At 32.5% G+C, this 20843-nt stretch overlaps 1 protein-coding gene across 1 annotated transcript in view; it reads left to right on the plus strand.

Annotated features, from left to right (window-relative positions):
• LOC123704010 (unconventional myosin-Va) overlaps window positions 1-18312 on the plus strand; it is a 66107-nt gene extending 47795 nt beyond the window's left edge. The window contains exons 28-40 of the mRNA XM_045652247.1: window positions 771-800; window positions 2106-2212; window positions 2801-2908; window positions 6259-6358; window positions 7742-7859; window positions 8507-8641; window positions 9631-9835; window positions 13744-13889; window positions 14315-14544; window positions 15099-15248; window positions 16293-16424; window positions 17663-17782; window positions 18060-18312. Coding sequence (XP_045508203.1) covers window positions 771-800; window positions 2106-2212; window positions 2801-2908; window positions 6259-6358; window positions 7742-7859; window positions 8507-8641; window positions 9631-9835; window positions 13744-13889; window positions 14315-14544; window positions 15099-15248; window positions 16293-16424; window positions 17663-17782; window positions 18060-18188 — 1710 coding nt within the window. The 3' untranslated portion in view covers window positions 18189-18312. The remainder of the gene's footprint in view (window positions 1-770; window positions 801-2105; window positions 2213-2800; window positions 2909-6258; window positions 6359-7741; window positions 7860-8506; window positions 8642-9630; window positions 9836-13743; window positions 13890-14314; window positions 14545-15098; window positions 15249-16292; window positions 16425-17662; window positions 17783-18059) is intronic.
• The last annotated feature ends 2531 nt before the right edge of the window (window positions 18313-20843 follow it).

Here is a 20843-nt window from a genome sequence, read left to right on the forward strand (position 1 = left end):
ATATGTGATTATCATAAAAATATATAAATAATGTGTTATTAATAAAAAATGAAAAAATAAAAATGCAAAAAAAATGTGACAAAATGTCGAAAGTGTTTGATGGTGTTTTTGTTAAGAAATTTCTCGTCGATTTACCAAATGTAACGGTTTTTGACAAACATAAGAAGGTACTTTTTGTATTAATACAATATGTTGTTTGTTAAAATAAAATATATTTGAATAAGAATAAGTTATACTTCTTTTGGCGCGATGGAGAAAAATGATGAGAGTGAATTGTTACGATGCGCGCGCACACCGACACATAAATTTAACAGCATGAAGTTAGTTCTAGGTGGTATGAAAATTGATAACTATGTTCAAGTTGTATATTCTAGTATTTTTTTTCCAAATAAGTATAACTTCTAACGCGTGTACATAAGTACACACACTCTTTTTATTATTGACACTGGTAGTGTATCATAATATCCATTTTTAAAAGTTTTTAATATATTGATAGCTCTAACATCGTACTTAATGATTAGTTGCTATTGTTCTTCTTCTATAAAACAATATTCCTTCAATATACTTTATATTATCTTAAGAAAATAATAATTTTAGCCCCTTTTATATTTAAATTAATTCTTTGTAGGAGTCTCCAAATCGTACAAAATACATATAAACAACATAATTACACGTGTAAATAATTCATTTTCATATATTAACTAATATTCATTAATTAAAATAGATATAGGTATAGATAATAGAATTTAACCAAAAATTGAATTGTTCAGAAACCCTGGTTCCAAACGTTGAAGAGTGTCGTAAGTAAATAAGTGTAGGAAATGCTTATAATTTTATTTTGCTGTGTTATTTTTTAGTATTTTTTTTTTTTTTAATTTGCGTTGTTATATTGATAATAATTTAGATATAAGAACTTTTTTATGAAATGCTTAGGCCGGTTGCAGAGCTTGACCGACCGTCAGTGCGTACGTCAGTCGCGCTTGTCATATGTATGGAAATTCATAAAACCGTTCATAGCTAGACCGACCATACGCACGCGTATTGTCATGCGCATTAGTGTCATAGTCATACAATTGTTGATGCGTATCGTCAGGACCGACGGTACGCACTGACGGTCGGTCAAGCTCTGCAACCAGCCTTAGTGTAATGCCGAATTTTATTTTTATCCTTATAGTAAAACGTGTAGTTCAAAAACCTCCTATAAGAGGTACCTCTATATTAGGGTATGTTCGATAAAAATCATGAGGTTTTATTTAACGTAATAAATACATATTACTAAATAAATAACACATAAAAAATCTTATATTTTACAGTGACGTAATAGCAGTAATAATTCAATCAAAGAAATCTACAAAATATGTATTTTTTTTAGAAAATATTGTATTTTAAATGTTTGTACTTATATTGTAATTTAAACTTTATTATTGCCTTGTCTAAAACCTAATAAATTATGTACTAAAACTTTCTCGAGAATCACTCCATCTATTAAAAAACCGCATCATAATTCGTTGCGTAGTTTTGAAGAACATACATAGGGACGAACATCCAGACGCACGGTGACTTTTTTATCTTAAATATAATATAGTGATGTATAGAATCCGTGTTATTTTTTTTAGTTTTAAGCGTAATGATATTGCTTCGGTTTTGTTTTTACAATTCTATTAATAAAATATTATTTTCTTTTGTGCTTTCGTTTTGCTGTAATCGCATGGTATATTTTTATTTTATTTATTTTATTTTTTTTAATTGTGTTTAGACTTATAGTAATATACAAATAAATATAAGGTGCTTTAATCTAACAAATTAATTCTTACAATATTTTCAAATAAATTAAATGCAATAAAATATTTAAATATCTTCTGTAATAAAATATTTATTTTCGGTCTTTGTAGTTTTTCCGGTCGTGTTTTACATATACGAAAAAGGATATTTTTTTTTTTAATTTATCATTCATAAATAATCAAAAAATAAATAATACTTAAAATTCTATTCAGTATTATATTGAAGGACCTAAATAAAAGTAAATTTAACTTAACAAATTTATTTTTCGAAGAAATGCTAAGCCTGAAAATAGTTTTATTAAAAAATAGCCCTTCTGCCAACAGACGGCGAATCTAAAGTCGATTGCATCCAACTACGGATCGGATGTTGACATCATAAATGAAGATGGGGAATTGGCTTCGGCTTATGAAGCTCAGAAAGGCATTAATAGGTAAGTATTAAAAATAACCTTTGAGCAATAGTTAATAATGGAAAGAATTGAAATGGCTTATAGTTTTATCTGTTCGTTACTACAAGAACTACTATAATACAAAAGTAATGAACAGTGAATTAATTTTTCACCTTACGCCGATGAGAATGTAGCGAAATGGCCAAGCCACATATTTTTACTAAGGTGTAGAGTTTGTGAAGTTAGGCCTTGTAGAGTTAGGGCGTGTAGTGTTAGAAGCTTGGCTCTACATGAGATCTGATAACTTTTTGACTGTGCGAGTCATATGGGCTCGTCTTGGCAACATTTTACGTGAAAATATTTTTGGTGGGATTTATTTTATACATAAATAATTGGATTAATTCTGAGGTTTTTGAAGTGAAACTTCTTTAGGCGCGTTGAGAGTAACATTTCAAGGTCGCGTCATGGCAATACCGTCACGTAATGGAGTAAGGCGACGATTTTGGTATTTTTGAATCTTGCCAAAGAAGTTTCACTTCTGAAACGTGTGCTCGGTACACACGCTCTTTTTTATATTTATAATTGTAATTCTAAGTTTGACATTACTGTAAATTCGAACATTATTTTCAGGCAACTGCAAGAAGAATTAACATCCGAAAAGAGATTCTATTTGGAACACATTTCCAAAACTAAAGCTGAAATCGAACGCCTCAGGGAGGAAAATGAAAAGTACCAGAAGTATGTACAATCATTTATTTATCTAACATACACAAACACACAATCAAAATATTTCAGTTTACTCACAATCATATACATATATATGCTTCATCAAGATACATTCAAATAAGGTTCACCGTTTAATAAGTATTTTTAGTGTAATAGAGACATAACAAGGTTATACACTAGTGATCACACTTAGAAATAAGAAAACAAATACCGATATCAAATTCATTGAGAAATATGCAACAGATAAAAAATAAAAAATAAAACGAAAAACTCTGCTCCTTTTCTTGTTAATAAAGTATACAGTTAAGTTACAGTTTATACAGTTAAGTTACAGTTTATACTTTTGTCACAGTTTATATGGGCTCGATTTTCTGTATTATTTATTGCAATTTCTTCTATAAGTTAAAAGTTCTAATAAGTTCTATTTATTCTATAAAAAAGCTAAATATTACTAACACTTTTAAACTGATATAGTGCATATTTATTTAACCTATATTCCACTAAAGATTAGATAATTTGTTGAAAAAACGTAATAACATAAACGGTTAAACATGTAGAATGTTCTATATAACAACAGAACACGTTAAATATTTACAGCGACAGTGACGAAGACACAATAACGTCGAAAGTACGAAGATATTGGCATGGAATTCATAGATCTTGCAGCTCTATAAAAACAATCTTTTATCCAGATAATTTATTAATGAATTTCTCACTATCTCTTATACGGTACAAATAGTTTACGAATGTTATTTAGTGACTGTATTTATTTTGTTTTAATAAACGACTGGAAATAAAACGCGTTGTGACTGTGACAAATTCGAATCGAATGCTCGGTGACATTTGACCCAAATGACCATATCTTATGGATAAAAATCTTATAAAAATCTTTTTCTAGATGTTTTTTTTTAATTTGAGAGGGTACTTAGATAGTAGAGCAATAGACAGGGATTTCAAACATATATTGCAGCTCTATCTTATAATATATATATAAATCTCGTGTCACAATGTTTGTCCTCAATGGACTACTAAACCACTTTAACCGATTATAATTAAATTCGCACACCATGTGCAGTTCAATCCAACTTGAGAGATAGGATAGTTTAAATCTCAAATCGTTTTAGAAAAAGCGGGCGAAGCCGCGGGCGGTAAGCTAGTGTTATATAAAGCACAATTGATTAAATAATTATATTGATAGTACGTATGTATGCCTATTTTATATATAGAGACTGTTGGTCATTTTGTTCAGACGCAAAATTGTTGTGTTATTGGTTGCCAAAAATTTACTAGGTATTACTTGACCTTTGACGTTGGTTCTATAGCCATAACGACGATGAGACATGAATTCTTCTAATTAAAAATTAACAATTTTTATACAAAAGTACAATTACAAATAAACAACAGTGTATCGAACAGCCCTTTTCAGGGCTAGATAACAGCTCTTTTCAGGGCTCAACAACATTGTATTCAATAGTTCTATTAAAACATTAACAAAAATGTGTGTATTAGTTTTAAACGATTGTGTATCTAAAAGCTCTTTTCAGGGCTACACAATAATGTATCAAAAAGATTTATTAGGCTTTAACAACAGTGTAAACAACAGCTCTTTTCAGGGCTAAACAAGAGTGCAAGTGTAAACAACCGCTCTTTTCAGAGCTAAACAAAAGTGATTCCAAAAGCGCCTTTGTGGGCTATACAAACAATGCATCTTAAAAACATCAAATAAACAACAGCTCTTTTCAGAGCTCCACAGCAGTGTATCCAAAAACTCTATTATAACTGAACAATAGTGTAAACAACAGCTCTTTTCAGGTCTAAACGACAGTGTATCTAAAAGATTTTTTCAGGGCTTAACAACAGTATATTCAAAAACTTTATTATAACTGAAGAACAGTGTAAACAATAGTTCTTTTCAGGGCTAAACTACAGTGTATCTAAAAACTATAATTAACAATAGTGCAAGTGTAAACAACAGCTCTTTTCAGAGCTCCACAACAGTGTATCCAAAAACTCTATTATAAATGAGCAACAGTGTAAACAACAGCCCTTTTCAGGGCTAAACAACAGTTTTTCTAAAAGCTCTATCACAAATAAACAACAGCTCTTTTCAGGGCTCCAGAACAGTGTATCCAAAAACTCTATTATAAATTAACAATAGTGTAAACAACAGCTCTTTTCAGGGCTAAACGACAGTGTATCTAAAAGCTTTTTTCAAAGCTTTACAACAGTGTAAACAAAAGCTTTTCTCAGGGCTAAACAACAGTTTATGCAAAAACTCTATTATAACTGAACAATAGTGTAAACAACAGCTCATTTCAGGGCTAGTCAACAGTGCATTCAAAAACTCTTACATCCAACTAACAGCAGTGTAAATAACAGCCCTTTTCAGGGCTAAACAACAGTGTATCCAAAAACTCTATCACAAATAAACAACAGCTCTTTTCAGGGCTCCACACCAGTGTATCCAAAAGCTCTTAGCAGGACTCTACAATAGTGTATCAAAAATATTTATCAGGAATAAACAACAGTGTATCTAAAAGCTCTTTTCAGAGCTCTACAGTAGTGTGCCAAAAAGATTTATCAGGCATGAACAACAGTGTACCTAAAAGCTCTTTTCAGGGCTTTACAACAGTGTAAACAACAGCCATTTTCAGGGCTCAACAACAGATTACCTAAAAACTATTACAAATTAACAACATTGTACACAAAAGCTTTCTGGGTTCAACAACAGTTTAAACAACAGCTCTTCTTAGGGCTAAACAATAGTGTATCAAAATGTTCGTTTAAAAATAACCAACAGTGTATCCAAAAGCTCTTTTCAGGGCTCTACAAAAGTTTAAACAACAGCTCTTATTAGGGCTAAACAAAAATGTATCAAAAAACTATTTTTTGCAAATTTAAAGCAGTGTGTTCAACAGCTCTTTTCAGGACCTAACAACAGTGTTTCTAAAAGCTCTCTTCAGGGCAACAACAGTGTATTAAAAGCATTTACGAATAAACAACAACAACAACAACAATGTTAACAACAGCTCTAATCATAGGTCACTCAAAATAACGGCTTGTTGAAATCAAATCCTGAATAGGAGAACCCTGAAACAAAACAGACAGACGGAAATAACATGACAAAACTTTCACTTGACGATCGAATTCATTTAAAAGTCAATAATAATTCATAAAAATATATAGCTTTTTACACAAGCTTGATATTAGTATAATATATACACTTTAATAATGTATAATATACTTTTTATTAGTATAATATTGTTATACACTACACACAGTATACTTATATCAAAACATAGAATTACACACATTGAAAAGATCATTTATTTACATTTAATAATTGCAATGTTTTCTTTTAGACTACTCAGCACAGATCTTAGTCAAGAGCCCAAAAATAAGAGTCAAGAGTACGCGCAGAATGAAATCATACGATTGGCCGCTGAAAGTATGGCGATTCAGGTAATTTATTTATTCAATTGTAAATTACTTCTTCGACATTAAGATTAAAATATTATGTATATTAACATTATATAAAAAGCAATTGACAAAATTATTGGAAAAATATTTTTATTCTCCAATCGTAGTTCCTAAACCAACTGGTCTTGGAAATCTGAAGTTGGTTTGAAATCGAAAGTATTTTTTATGTAGGATGTTATTAGCTATTTCTTGTAGACGCAGATGTTCCTAAAATAATCAGGTTTTTGGCGTTATGAAAGATACTTTGTGAGTTTAAATTAAGTGTCCAAAAATATCGTTTTAGTTTCCGTAAACCAAAAAATCACATATGCCTACTAGTAATTTGATAGTGCCGGTGTGACTATTAATATATCGGATATTAATATATAATTAAAATCGTATTAACAAATAAATATCGATTAGTAATTAATATTCTGTTTTATCCCCTTGATTCAAGTTTTTACAATACTAGGTGGATATAACAATACATAAAACTACGTATACACAAAGACGTTCCTAGTCTACATACTAAAAAATAAATATATCCAATAGCCAGAAAATATAATTTTTATTTTGTGTTTGTTATGTTTTTTTTTTTTTTTTTTGTATGGTGTTTCTCAATGTTAGCCAGAAGGGCTACTACATTTTAACGCGGACGCGGGGGTGAACTGAAGGTTCACCCTGGTAGCGACATGCACAAGGGCGTCCCCCCTTGACGGGGACCTTGTTATGTTAAAAAAATCATTCTGTATATATAGTAAGTTTGTACTAACTCTTACCGACATGGCGCTGTATATACGCCGTTGCGTTACTTCTCTCTCACAGGTATATTTTTGAAGTGAAACTTCTTTATCGGGGTTAGAAAAAATTTTTGTGTAACATTTTTTCGTTACGCGTGACATTTTTCCGTTGCGCGCAATCTTTTTCTTATCCCTACCACGCGATTCGACGTATTTCTGTAAAGTTGCATATAGTAAATTATTTTTTGAAAAAAAAAAGGTCATAAAGAAGTTTCACTTCTTACGTGTGTACACTAGTACACGCACACATTTTTTTTTTATCATAAATGGTGTTATATTTTTTCGATATTCATATAATATAATATAATTTGTATAAATTTTTTCATTTTTTATTTTGAGGGTACAATATTTTATAGTTAATAATATTGGTATGAACTAACTTGTTGTGGTAGTGTTTTCATTCATAGTATTGTCGTCTCCACAGATACCAGAAATTATAGGTAACTAACTTATAAGATTACATTTTATGCAAGCAAATCGATTTTTCAAAAACTCTTTTCAAAAATTTTTTCAAACGTTTTTCAAAGATTTTTTCAATAACAACTCATAGCCCTACGATTAATTATTTTTCTTTTAATTTTTACAGGAAAGAGTCGACAAACTATCGGAAAGCTGCCGCCGTTACAAGAACCAAATTAGATTGCTTGTTAACAAATTGAAGGAAGCGGGTATTGAAGATGTTCAAGATATTTTGGAGGGCAACGGTATGTATAGTTATCGTAATTTTTAAAGTGAAACTTCTTTGGGCGCGTCGAGAGTAAAATTTCAAGGTCGTGTCATGGCATTACCTTCACGTCATGGAGTAAGGTGACGATTTTGGCTTTGAATCTTGCCAAAGAAGTTTCACTTCTGACACGTGTGTTTGGCATAGTTCCTTTTTAATTTAGGATAGTAACTAGGTGTTTTTTTTTTCACAGAAATTTCATAGAAAAATAGAGATTTAAAGATATTTATGATGATGTATCTCGCCTGATGTTTAATTTAAACTTATTATTAACTAGCTTCCGCCCGCGACTCCGTCCGCGCGGAAAAATTAAGATTAATTTTTTTTTCTACGTATTTTTCCGGGATAAAAAGTATCCTATTTTTTGCCCAGGATAATAAAGTATAATTATACCAAGTTTCATCGAAATCGAACCATTAGTTTTCACGTGATGTCAGCATATACAGACAGATAGACAAAAATTTTTTTAATCACATATTTGGGTTTGGTATCGATCCAGTAACACCCCTTCTATTTATTTTTTCAATATTTTCAATGTACAGAATTGACCCTTCTACAGATTTATTATCTATATGTATAGATAATTTTAATTTAACCTTATTTTCTAACTAACCCTATTTTTTACAGATTCAATGGTAACCCAAAACACATCACTACCCCTAGAAATGGCGACTGTAACTCGCAAGAAGGAGAGGGAATACCTCGGAATGTTCGAATATAAGATACAAGATGAGCCGATGATTATAAAGAAACTTATTCCTGGTAAGTTTGTATGTCTGTTTGATAGAATATAATGAAATATTGTTAAACGTTTTACATGTAGTTAGTAGTATACCTATAGACATAAATATTCATACTAAGTCCATGTTAGATAATTATATTTCTGCAGTTCCTCATAAGAATGTTTTTATCAATAAACATTTTACTGTTTAGCCTTTTGTACAAATTATGCTAGGTATTTTAATACTATTTATTTTTGGAAACTATTGTTTTCTCACATTTTGTACAATAAAGAATTATAAAATGTATAATAATATACAGGGTTACTTGTAAAACACCGGCAACCTCACAGGACAAGATAGCTAACATCATAAGTAACAACATTTGTTCTACGACTTTTGATAATTTGTTAGATTTTATTTTCATACAAAAATAAATATTCATTTAATTTTCCGTTTGAATATTATAAACTCTACGCCTCACAAAAATTCTGTAAACAAGAAGCGAACGAGAGGGGGAAGGGGGCACCGCGTCGTCCATCCGATAATGAATAGAACATAGACTTACAAATGTTAGGAGAGTACAATAAAAGTTTAAAAAATAATTTAAAAATAATTTATTGCGTTATGCCAAAAGTCGTAGAACAAATGTTGTTACTTATGATGTTAGCTATCTTGTCCTGCGAGGTTGCTGGTGTTTTTCAAGTAACCCTGTATATAATTTTAAATAAATAAATAAAAAAATTTGATCTAATGACGAATGATAAGGTTAGGATATACATAAATGCAACTATATCGAACATTGTAGAGTTGGTCCTTCGAGGAATCCTTTGTTTTTGTTTATTCGTCAAAATCGTAAATGGCCTTTAAATAAAAGATGCTAATTTGAGAGAAAAATCCATTGAACAAGTTTACAATGACTGACAACAACAATAACAATAAATTATTTATTTTATTCCTATGAACTACATTTAACATATCTATCGGACAATTTTACAATTACACCTAGAAAATTAATACCCGTCTTTCCAGACCTAAAACCCCACATTGCATCCACTTTACTCCCGGGTCTACCAGCCTACATCCTGTTCATGATGCTGCGTCACACGGACCATGTAGACGACGAGCCCAAGATGCACTCCTTGATGAAGGGCATCCGGACTGGGGTCAAGAAGACCTTGAAGAGACGGGCTGATAGTGTCGAGTATAGCGCGCTGTGGTTGGCTAATATGTTAAGGTCGGTATTTTAATAATTTTTAATCATAGTAACTCAGGCGCCGGAACGACAGACACAATAGTCATGGACCGATCGGGCCGCTTGGGGCTCAATGGGTGTAGTAGAAGTCCCATTAAAAAAAAAAGAAGTGAAGTCCCATGTCCCCTAGTGGTGTAGATAGGTACCTACCATATAAGGCAAGGGAGGGGGTATAGGGTGGGTAAGGGTGTGTTTAGCCCATGAAACTGAACAACATTATTACTTGTAAAATGGTCGACGTAATGAAAAACACATGATTGGACATGTCTTGAAGTACGAAAATCTAATAAAACCATAATTATATTATAATTTAAATCTGTTATATATAAATTGTTGGCGCGACTAGCCTCCTTACAGACAGACTGGCCTCTATTTTACTCTATGACTGACAAGCAAAATATACGCCAAAATGACAGAACAATGAAATGTGAATGCCTTCGAGCGAGCGGCAGCCGCACGCATACGTGCGAGCGCCCTCATGCTGTTCGGATGTGCCTCGAAACCTAACCTATAACCCTTAGCTGGTATCGCCTTTTTTGGCAACACTACCGGTATCGTGGGTCAAATTCTACCCATACCAAACAATCTGTTGTAGAACGTAGATTTTTTATTATTTGTATAAAATATGGTTAGATAAGAAATAAAAAAATATTTTTTTACAAAATTAACTTTATTTAATTTTAGAATATATAAAAAATATCATGTTTTACACGGATTTGTAATTAACCTTATTTTATGGCACTTTTTGGTTAGTGTGCACTTAAAACATAAAAAAAAAATAGAAATTTTAGAAAAACTTTAACTAAAATATATTTATGGCACTTCTCATATCTTTATTATAACAAAAAAATAAATTGCTTCTGAAATCAGCATAAAATAAAAAAAATGACAACCAAATCCAAAATGACTTCTACCATCAAATATCATCCTCATCATCTTCACTCTCATCTCTCGTATTTTCGTTCCTCGTATATTTTCTATTATTCTCGTATTTCCTCTTCGTTTTCACTGTCGTCAGAACTTACTCCAAATACACTGTCTTCTGAGCAACTAACAGATTAGGGATTGTCTCGATCGCTGATGATTTTGTCGTCACAAAGTTGGTTTACATTTGGTATTCTTTCATTTTTCAATTCCAAATCATCACTTAAGTCGTCCATCAACTCCTCGATTTGTCTGTCGTTCAAAAAGCCCTCCAATGTAGTACAAATAAACAATAAAACAAAAAAGTAAGTAATTACACTCAGTGAAAAAAGTTACTTATTTGGTGTCGTGGGTCGAACGTGACCCAGAAAGCTACATACCTCCGCTCCTAAGATAGTCACGGTGCTGCACATCCACCCCCCGCTGCAGCTAGTGACGCACTGAGAATACTTAGAAGCGCACAGTCGTTGCATAAATATTTAAAGAATTATAACCGAAAATGTGCGCTTCTGGGTCAAATTTGACCCACGATACCTGCTAAGGGATAAGTTTGCGATTTTCATTTATAATTTCGATTGATAAATTACATTTACGACTAAAAGGCTTGCTCATTAGTTTACTGATATTATTTGCTTACGATTGGGATGTTGTTTGGTTAATTTTAAGGAACTTACATAAATACCTTAGTCTTGTCAAAAATTGAGACATCAAAGCCTCCGAGAAAAGCCCATAGAGACAGGGAGTGGGCTTTGAGAAAAACTGCACACCCGCATCCTTTCACGCCATTCCGGGGCGGATACCTGACCAACTCAGCCACTCGTGACCCGCCAGAGCAATCGAATTTATTCTATTCTTTCAGTTTTATGTGTCTAAGGGACACACCGCGCGTATTTTGTATTGTTAAGAATTAAATGTATTATTAGAATAATTATTATGCAACTAACTAGCTATTGGGCCGGTTTGGTAAGATTTCATGAGAATCTTTCACGTAATCAGTTTATGTAATACCAATATATCTGCAATAGTTACGGAATAATCGCTTGTATTACACCCTGTATATGTGATTATATATAGAGTACAGAGTACTTGTACAACATCTTATAAAAATATGTAGGAAGAAAAAAATAAAAGAGCATCTCAATGTATACTGCTTTTATTAATTAAATAAATATTAAATAGGCATATGAAACAATATTAAAGTATTTATAACATAAAACATAATAATTAAACACATAAGAGATACATAAAAATTGCTTGTACTTGTCAAAAATTGAGACATCAAAGCCTCCGAGAAAAGCCCATAGAGACAGGGAGTGGGCTTTGAGAAAAACTGTGGCTGAAGCTCAAGAAGTAGTACCGGAAAAGAAAAAGAGGAAGACTACATATAAAAATAAGAAAATATCATAAGACCTTTAACAAAATTCGTTAGAAGTAGATGGTATCAAAAAGAAAGGCTCTACAAAAAGAAGTGAGATCCCATCAAAAACATCCTGTAAAAAACCCAAGTCTCGCAGCTCAGTCTTTCTACCGTCAAAAGTTGTGAGATCCATGTAATACCAAGTCGGTTAATCTATTTAGTGTCTACTAGAAGGACCTTCTGTCTTAAGTTATTACATAAGTTATTATCATGCCAATATTAAAAATAATTAACGTTTTAAACAAATAGATCGACTTGGACATCGCATGAAAACAAAATGAATATTACAATATTATATTAGATTCTTTAGTCTCTCGCGCCTCACGCGATTGAAACTCTCGTTCCTGTTGGTCGCTGGCCCGTCGTGCTGTGTAGTGTGATACATACTAATAATCAAATCAAGCGATGTCCAAGTCGATCTATTTGTTTAAAACGTTAAATATTTTTAATATTGGCATGATAATAACTTATGTAATAACTTAAGACAGAAGGTCCTTCTAGTAGACACTAAATAGATTAACCGACTTGGTATTACATGGATCTCACAACTTTTGACGGTAGAAAGACTGAGCTGCGAGACTTGGGTTTTTTACAGGATGTTTTTGATGGGATATTTATTACTCCTTCACGCAAAAACTGTTAAACCGATTTTCATGAAATTTAGCACACGCATAGATGGTAACTCGGATTAACACATAGGCTATATATCATAACGCTAAGTACGCTTATTTATAGAACAATAGAATTCCACATGTTAATAGGTACAATTTTATTTAATCCTTTGAAAATTTCTTCCATTACTAAAAGTAGCTTTATTCTATAAAAAACCTGCTGTGTCTGGTCTTCATTATTTGAGAAGTAATAAAAATACATAATATTATCCACATTAAATCCATTATCAGTGCATTTAAATGAATGCTGCATTCCAGATGGGGACTTTTGGCACTATATTACCTTTTTTTATTATAAGATACTAGCTGTGCCGCGCGGTTTCACCCGCGTGGCTTCGCTCCTGTTGGTCTTAGCGTGATAATATATAGCCTATATTACTCGTGGATAATGTAGCTTTCGAATGGTGAAAGAATTTTTAAAATCGGTCCAGTAGTTTATGCATTGAGATAATAATACTACGTTGGAGGAGACACCACTAACAAAATCTGTGCGCCATTTTTTTGCTCTAAGTTTTAAAAATTATTATCTAGTTAGGTACTTACCGATGAAAGTTATTCTTTTGCACTTTTCCGTATTATTTGTATTATTTGTGCAATATCGTAACAGACACGAAGGCTTATTTGATGCGTTTCACTTTAAAACAAATAAAAAATGAGCGTGCAGTTACGCCATATGGCGTATGTTGAGCGGAACATAAGTGATGTAGGCGGTGTCGTCTCCATATGTATATCTCAATGAGTTTATGAGCCTATTCATTACAATCAAACAAACAAACAAAGTTTTCATCCTTATAATATTAGTGTAGATGTATTTTTACACGGTGGAAGATAAAAAAGTAGTTCTATTCCTATTTTATATTTATAAAAACACATTACAGATTACTAAACAACCTGCGACAATACAGCGGCGATGCTGTCTACCAAGCGAGTAACACGCCGCGTCAGAACCAGCAATGTTTGAGGATTTTCGACTTATCTGAATATCGACAAGTGTTAAGTGATATAGCTATTTGGATATATCAGGGTGAGTAGATGAAAAAAATGCTGTAAAAATTAAGTAAAGAAGAATTTTTAATAAAAAAAAGTTATTGAAATAAGAAGGAATTTTCTCAAGTCATTTAACAGTATACCTAGTATGGGTATGACGTAAATTCTACATATTATATCAATTACACTCATCATTTTTTTTGCTTACCACAAGGATAGTTCTACTCAAAATTTTTAGAGAAGATTTTTACGCTAACCATTATTAAAGTTAACTTTCTATTTGCAATAGAAACTATTTGTGTTAAAAGAATGTATACATTCTTTACTTTCAAATTAAGAAATAAAATATAAAATTTATTTATTTATACCAATATACATTTTAACAAATTAACTGTATGCTATAAAATTGATAATGTCCACTCTGTACTTTACAACACACTAAAAATCTCCAATCTTCCGCAGGCCTCATAAACCTCCTGGAAGGCCAACTGGACCGCCTAATAGTCCCTGCAATCCTCGAGTACGAGGAGATCAGTGGGCTCTCAGGGCCCCGGGGCGGGGCCCCCGTGGCCCCTGTGGCCCCACCGCCCTCTGCAGGGCCCGCAAGGCTCAAACACGAACTGGCGGCCACACATGATCATCTGAAGATGCATGATGTGGATGCTGGGTTGAGGGTCACTATATTTAAACAGGTGAGTGGAAAAAAAAACGGCGTGTGTCACTCGGGGAGTGGGGCGGTTGCGCTATTGCATGCTATGCCTTCAAGCCACACCTCCGCCCGTCCCCGTGGGGAGCGTGAGGTTTTTTCGTTACGGAATTTCTCGATTCGGTCCTCGCGCTCAAGGCCCGCTATAGAAGCTGCAATAGCTTAAAAATAGCTGCGTAGCTTTAAATAAAGGTAAGTAAAAGATTTCGCCCCGGCTTTCCCCGTGGTAAATATATAGTCCATAGCATTCAGGGATAATGTACGTATGCAACGGTGAAATAATTTTTGCAATCGGTCCACTAGTTCCTGAGATAAACACCGTCAATTAAACTACTATTTTATATTATTAAGTACTGATATTAGGTGCCATGTTGGCCTATAAAGGCTATCAATACAAATTTTTAACATAGAAATTACATATTTTAGCGTGTAGTTTTTAATTTTTACTATTCATAGAAATATTATAATTCTACCCTACCCAGTATTTTTTAAATTTTCCCTGCTTTTTCCTTTTTTAATTCTTATTTTCTCCATTCGCAGCTATTTTACTACATTTGCGCGTACAGTCTTAACCATCTTCTCCTACGCAAGGACCTGTGTTGTTGGGCCAAGGGTCTACAAATAAGATACAATATATCTCACCTGGAAACTTGGATTAAGGAACACTTGGCGGAGTATGGGCAGAAGAGCGTGAGTATAATTAAATGGAGATTTTTTTTTTAATTTTAAAGGATGTTCAAACTCAAACATTTATTTATTCAATTAGACTTCTTCGAGAAGCACTTTGAAACGTCAATACATATTTTTAACATTTACCACCGATTCGGAAAGCAGTATCTATGGAGAAGAATCGGCAAGAAACTCCATAGTTGCTCTTTTAAATCATTTCAGTATTACAATTTGATTTTACAAATTATGTAAGTAACTGTATATTATCATACTATGCCAAAGAACATCATAATGTTTAAAAGGAGAAAAAATTTATTTGGACAAAAAAGAGGGTATTTAAAAAAAATTAAAGTTTCTTAGTTAGTTAGTTAGGTTTTTGTGGTAAGGTTCCAAATTGAAGTGATACAATTTGTAGGTAATTTTGAGAAAGAAAATCCATACTAATATTATAAATGCGAAAGTAACTCTGTCTGTCTGTTAACTCAATCACGCTTAAACTACTGAACCAATTTGCATGAAATTTGGTATGGAGATATTTTGATACCCGAGAAAGGACATAGGCTACTTTACCCCGGGAAATAGGATAGGTTTTATCCCGGAAATCCCACGGAAACGGGAACTATGCGGGTTTTTCTTTGAAAGCGCGGGCGAAGCTGCGGGTGGAAAGCTAGTATATATATAAAGTTACTGGAAGAGATCGCTGATAAGCGCAAGGTTTTCTTATATATTATGATAATCGATAATGATTAGATTAACTAGCTGTGTTGCGTGGTTTCACCCGCTGACAAACCCGCTGCGTCAATAAAGTCATTTTTATTTTATGTATTTATATATTTACTAGTTGTGCCGCGCGGTTTCACCCGCGTGGCTCCACACCTGTTGGTCTTAGCGTGATAATATATAGCCTATATTACTCGTGGATAATGTAGCTTTCGAATGGTGAAAGAAGTTTTAAAATCGGTCCAGTAGTTTATGAGCCTATTCATTACAAACAAACAAACAACGTTTTCCTCTTTATAATATTAGTGTAGATTCACAATTTTCATTCATTCAAACTATTCGCAGGTTGAAGAAACACTATCAGTACTAAAGCCGATAACTCAAGCGGTACAACTGCTACAGGCGCGGAAGTCAATGGCGGACGTCGCTAGCACGGTTGAAATGTGCGCGGATTTGTCTGCTATGCAAGTTTGCAAGGTAATGATAAATTAAGTAAGAGAGAAAGAAAAGAAAGAAATTATATTTATTTATAAAAAATTTTATTATATTATTAATAAAAAATTTGGTGGAAGATTTTACCCTTCTTCCCAAGCGTCCCGTATCTAAAACCTAAGGCCGGTTGCAGAGCTTGACTGACCGTCAGTGCGTACGTCGGTCGCGCTTGTCATATGTATGGAAATTCATAAAACCGTTCATAGCTAGACCGACCATACGCACTTCGTATTACCATACGTATTTCCATACATATGACAAGCACGACTGACGTACGCACTGATGGTCGGTCAAGCTCTGCAACCGGCCTTAAAGATCACCCAAACTCGACCATAAGATCTGCACTTGATAGTCATCATGTATAAAAAACTTCAGCAAGAAAATAATGATTTTCGACAAATAATTCGACTGGCCGGTTGGCTTGGTTGGTAGTGGCCCTGCTGTCCAAGCCAGAGATCGTGGGTTCGATCCCCACCCGGGGCAAATATTTGTGTGATGTAGGTGTTTGCTCTGTGTCTGGATGTTAATTATCTATATAAGTATTTATTTAAAATTATATATGTATGTTTATCAGCCATCTGGTTTCCATAACACAAGCGAAAGCTTAGTATGGGATCGGATCGTGCCGTGTGTGAAAATTGTCCCGAAATATTTATTTATATTTATTTTATTTATTTATTTACAAAATTTGCAATAGCTCGAGAACGTAAGCCATATTGTATTTGTTGTGTATTGGTTCATTATTTTCACTGCCTATTTCACCCCTTCTAAAGGCCTATTAAAATAATAATAACATATATTTTTTTCGCTTTTTTTATCATTTATATGTTTTTGTACACTATGTCTCCAAATTTGCAACTGTTAGACGCTGGGAACTAGTTGCTTGGAAGAAATTGGTATTCAGACATAAAGCCGTCAATTGTGTCTTATATCCTGCTTTTGTAAAACTTTATGCATGCAAAAAATGTGTGCGTGTACTAGTGTACACACGTAAGAAGTGAAACTTCTTTATGACCTTATTTTTCAAAAAATAATTTACTATATGCAACTTTACAGTAATACGTCGAATCACATGGTAGGTATAAGAAAAAGATGGCGTGTAACGGAAAAATGTCACGCGTAACGAAAAAATGTTACATTAATTTTTTTTCCAACCCCGATATAGAAGTTTCACTTCAATAAATAATATAATTTCTTATTTAACAAATTTTTCCCTTTTCTAGATACTAAACATGTATACACCGGCTGAAGAATATGAAGTCAAAGTGACGAAAGACTTCATCCACGAAATACAGAAACTTATGCAAGAGAGAGCTCCCAGTGCTAATAAAGAGCGGGAACCGGTAAGTTATAAATATAAGTAAAAAGAAATAAATAGAGCGTGTCAGAAGTGAAACTTCTTTGGAAAGATTCAAAGATACCAAAACCTTCGCCTTATTCCATGACGTGACGGTATTGGCATAAAATTTTGAAATTTTACTCTCAACGCGCAATATAGTTACCTATAGTTTTTTATCTTCACATCAAGCTGGTTCAAAAAGCCATTTAGTTGCATTTTAAAACAAAGAAGTAATAGCTAATTATACATATTATTATAACCTATATTTTTCATAATTCTAGCAAAATCTCCTGATGGACACGAAAAAGATATTCGCCGTGACATTCCATTACAGCCCGTCTGCCATACGACTGGAAGATATAGAAGTGCCCGACGTTCTGGAACTCGACGGATTACTCACTAAGATATAAGTGGAAATATAGAAAAAATAGTCTATTAATTCGTTATCTGTGCTGGTGTGGTGTCTGTGGTTTTCACGGAATGTCAATGTCAAATTTAAACGTCAACTGTCATGTGTCTGACACTGGCAAAAAGTCTTCGCTCAAGGCCAAGAAGCTTATATCTAATACACTGGAGATTTCGGTATGAACATTTGACGTGTAACAAGAAAATATTTCCCAGTTCATGTTTTTTATCACTTTCACACCTAACTTGGTATTGCCACTGTTAATACGAAGTTTTCCCAAGGCTACTATGTATGCTGTAATATTCTGTGCAAAAGGTTAGTTTTTGTACATGAGTTTGTTGATAAATTGCCAACAACGTCATTCAGAAGCATTGTTGGATGAGACAATTATTATTTATGCTAAATAAAATAAGTATCTGAACCAATTATTAAAAAGCGATACTCCCTGATTATGGGTAGTTACCATAATAAAATTGTAGCAACTCTCACTTTGACAATATGGCATGTGTGTCAAAAAAATTGCGTCGCTTCGAATATTTAAGTTAATATTGTTGCTTTTACAATAAATATTTTCCGAATATAAAGAATGCATTATATTGTGCAAAATTGCAGAAGTGTTTGGACATCAAATTCTGGCATAAAATTTCACAGGCAAGTGTATATTTACGTTATTTACAATATTCCTCAATACTCATGCATTTACCTGTTTAGAATCATTTCAATGGCAAAAAATTTTCTAATTTAGCATCATTTTAGTAAGCAGTCATGTTAAATTTGTTATTTCCCCAATACTTTATCATTTTTCAACAAGTTTTCAATAAAAAAATTTAACAAGTAAGGTAACCATGATGACGAGTTTTTATGGATAGCGAGGAGAATATAATGTAATAACAATATTATGATGAAAATTTAGAACACCATTTTAAAGATTGTTACTAGTAATGAAACAACACACGACATCGGTATTGCACTCACATGTAGATATAAGATTGTTCGTTTTTACATTGAAATTTATACTTTTTTAACTTACCTTATATTTTTTGTTTTACGTATTTCAGCTTTCCAAAAAGTAAAATAAAAAGAAATATATGTGCCTATCAAGATTACTGAGGATTACGACCCAGAAAAAAATACCTTTTGAAAAATAAACTTTGTAAAGTTAGCTGAAATTTGTGCAAGGCCGCTATAAACAGTTTTTCTTTGATGATTTTGCCTTGAAATTGACCCGTCGAAGCAACGCGTTTAAAAAGAAGATCTGAGTAGCTTACAATTTGGTAAACAGCATCTGATGCAAAACACAACTTTCCTCTGTTTACAAAGGATTTTAATGCTATATATCGGTTCATATCCAAGCTTTGTAGCCAAAAGTTATATAAAACTATCATTCTATACCAATTAAAATTGTATGTACCTATAAAGTATGACCATGATATTATAATATAAATACTGTTAAAAATATACCTATGTCGTTATTATTTATAGACCATGATTTTTAGTTTTTTCTATTTTGAAAAATCCTGAATTTACAAACCAGCGTGGTCACTCAACAGAAAGAGACAAAAAACATGACTGACGTCATTCTAGGTCATATTTTCTTGTTACAAGTTAATGGTCATAGTGCAATCTCCAGTGTATTAGATATAAGCTTCTTGCTCAAGGCCATCATTGAGAAAAAAATCAACTGTCAGCTGTCAAATGTCAAGTGACAGATGTCAAATTTTTGGCGGTTTTCGTTTACTGTTTGAAAATGTAGATTTGTGTTTATTGTTTAAATAAAAGTTAACCTATGTTCCGTTAAGTTTTAATATGTGATATTTTTAAAACTCCGTGAAATTCCACATCCTATTTTAAATAAATGGTGCAACACGATTATGTAATGAATGAAAAACGCGCCATTTTGTTTTCTCTTTACACTGTTAATCGCTAAATAATGTTGCACTATGAGATGTTTCGTTTATTCGTTCGGAAATATTTTCATACATGAGGGCCTGTTTCACAGATAATCAAATATGGATGTACTTACATATAAGTCAATTTTTATTTGAAATATATAAAATAGTGAAACATGTCCTTTTTTACTCATGAATCATTCCGTTCCTATATTTTTGATTTGACACATTTGTTATTGTTAAATGGTGCCATTATTAATAATTATTATAGTTCTTATCAATACTACGATTTAAATGGTACTTAATTTTTTAGATTTTAATTAAAAATTAGTTAATTATACATTGTTCTATTCTATTAATATTTAATTCTTATTAATTTCTTATTAATATTAATTCTATAATTTTCTTTAAATATTTAAAATAATTATACAATAGTTAAGAACGTTCGAGAATATTCTTTATGTATTTAGAATTATTACATAAGATTTGAAGTTTAGGCTGACTCGGCGGCCATTTTGTTATTAAGTATCATTTTATAGATAGACTATAGAGTGCTAGAAAAGGCAATTTTATTTAGAAATAACTTTAAATATGGACTGAGAATACATTCCATATAGTTAAATGCATTTTTATTAAAAAAACATATTTACAAAGAAAAATACTTGCATTTAATCTTAAAAGTTTGCGTCATACATTTCTCGATATATATTATAATACTAGCTGCTCCGCGCGGTTTCACCCCCGTGGCTCCACTCCTGTTGCCCGTAGCG

Source organism: Colias croceus, chromosome 28 (genome assembly GCF_905220415.1).
Source record: "Colias croceus chromosome 28, ilColCroc2.1".
In the NCBI taxonomy this organism is placed as follows: domain Eukaryota; kingdom Metazoa; phylum Arthropoda; class Insecta; order Lepidoptera; family Pieridae; genus Colias; species Colias croceus.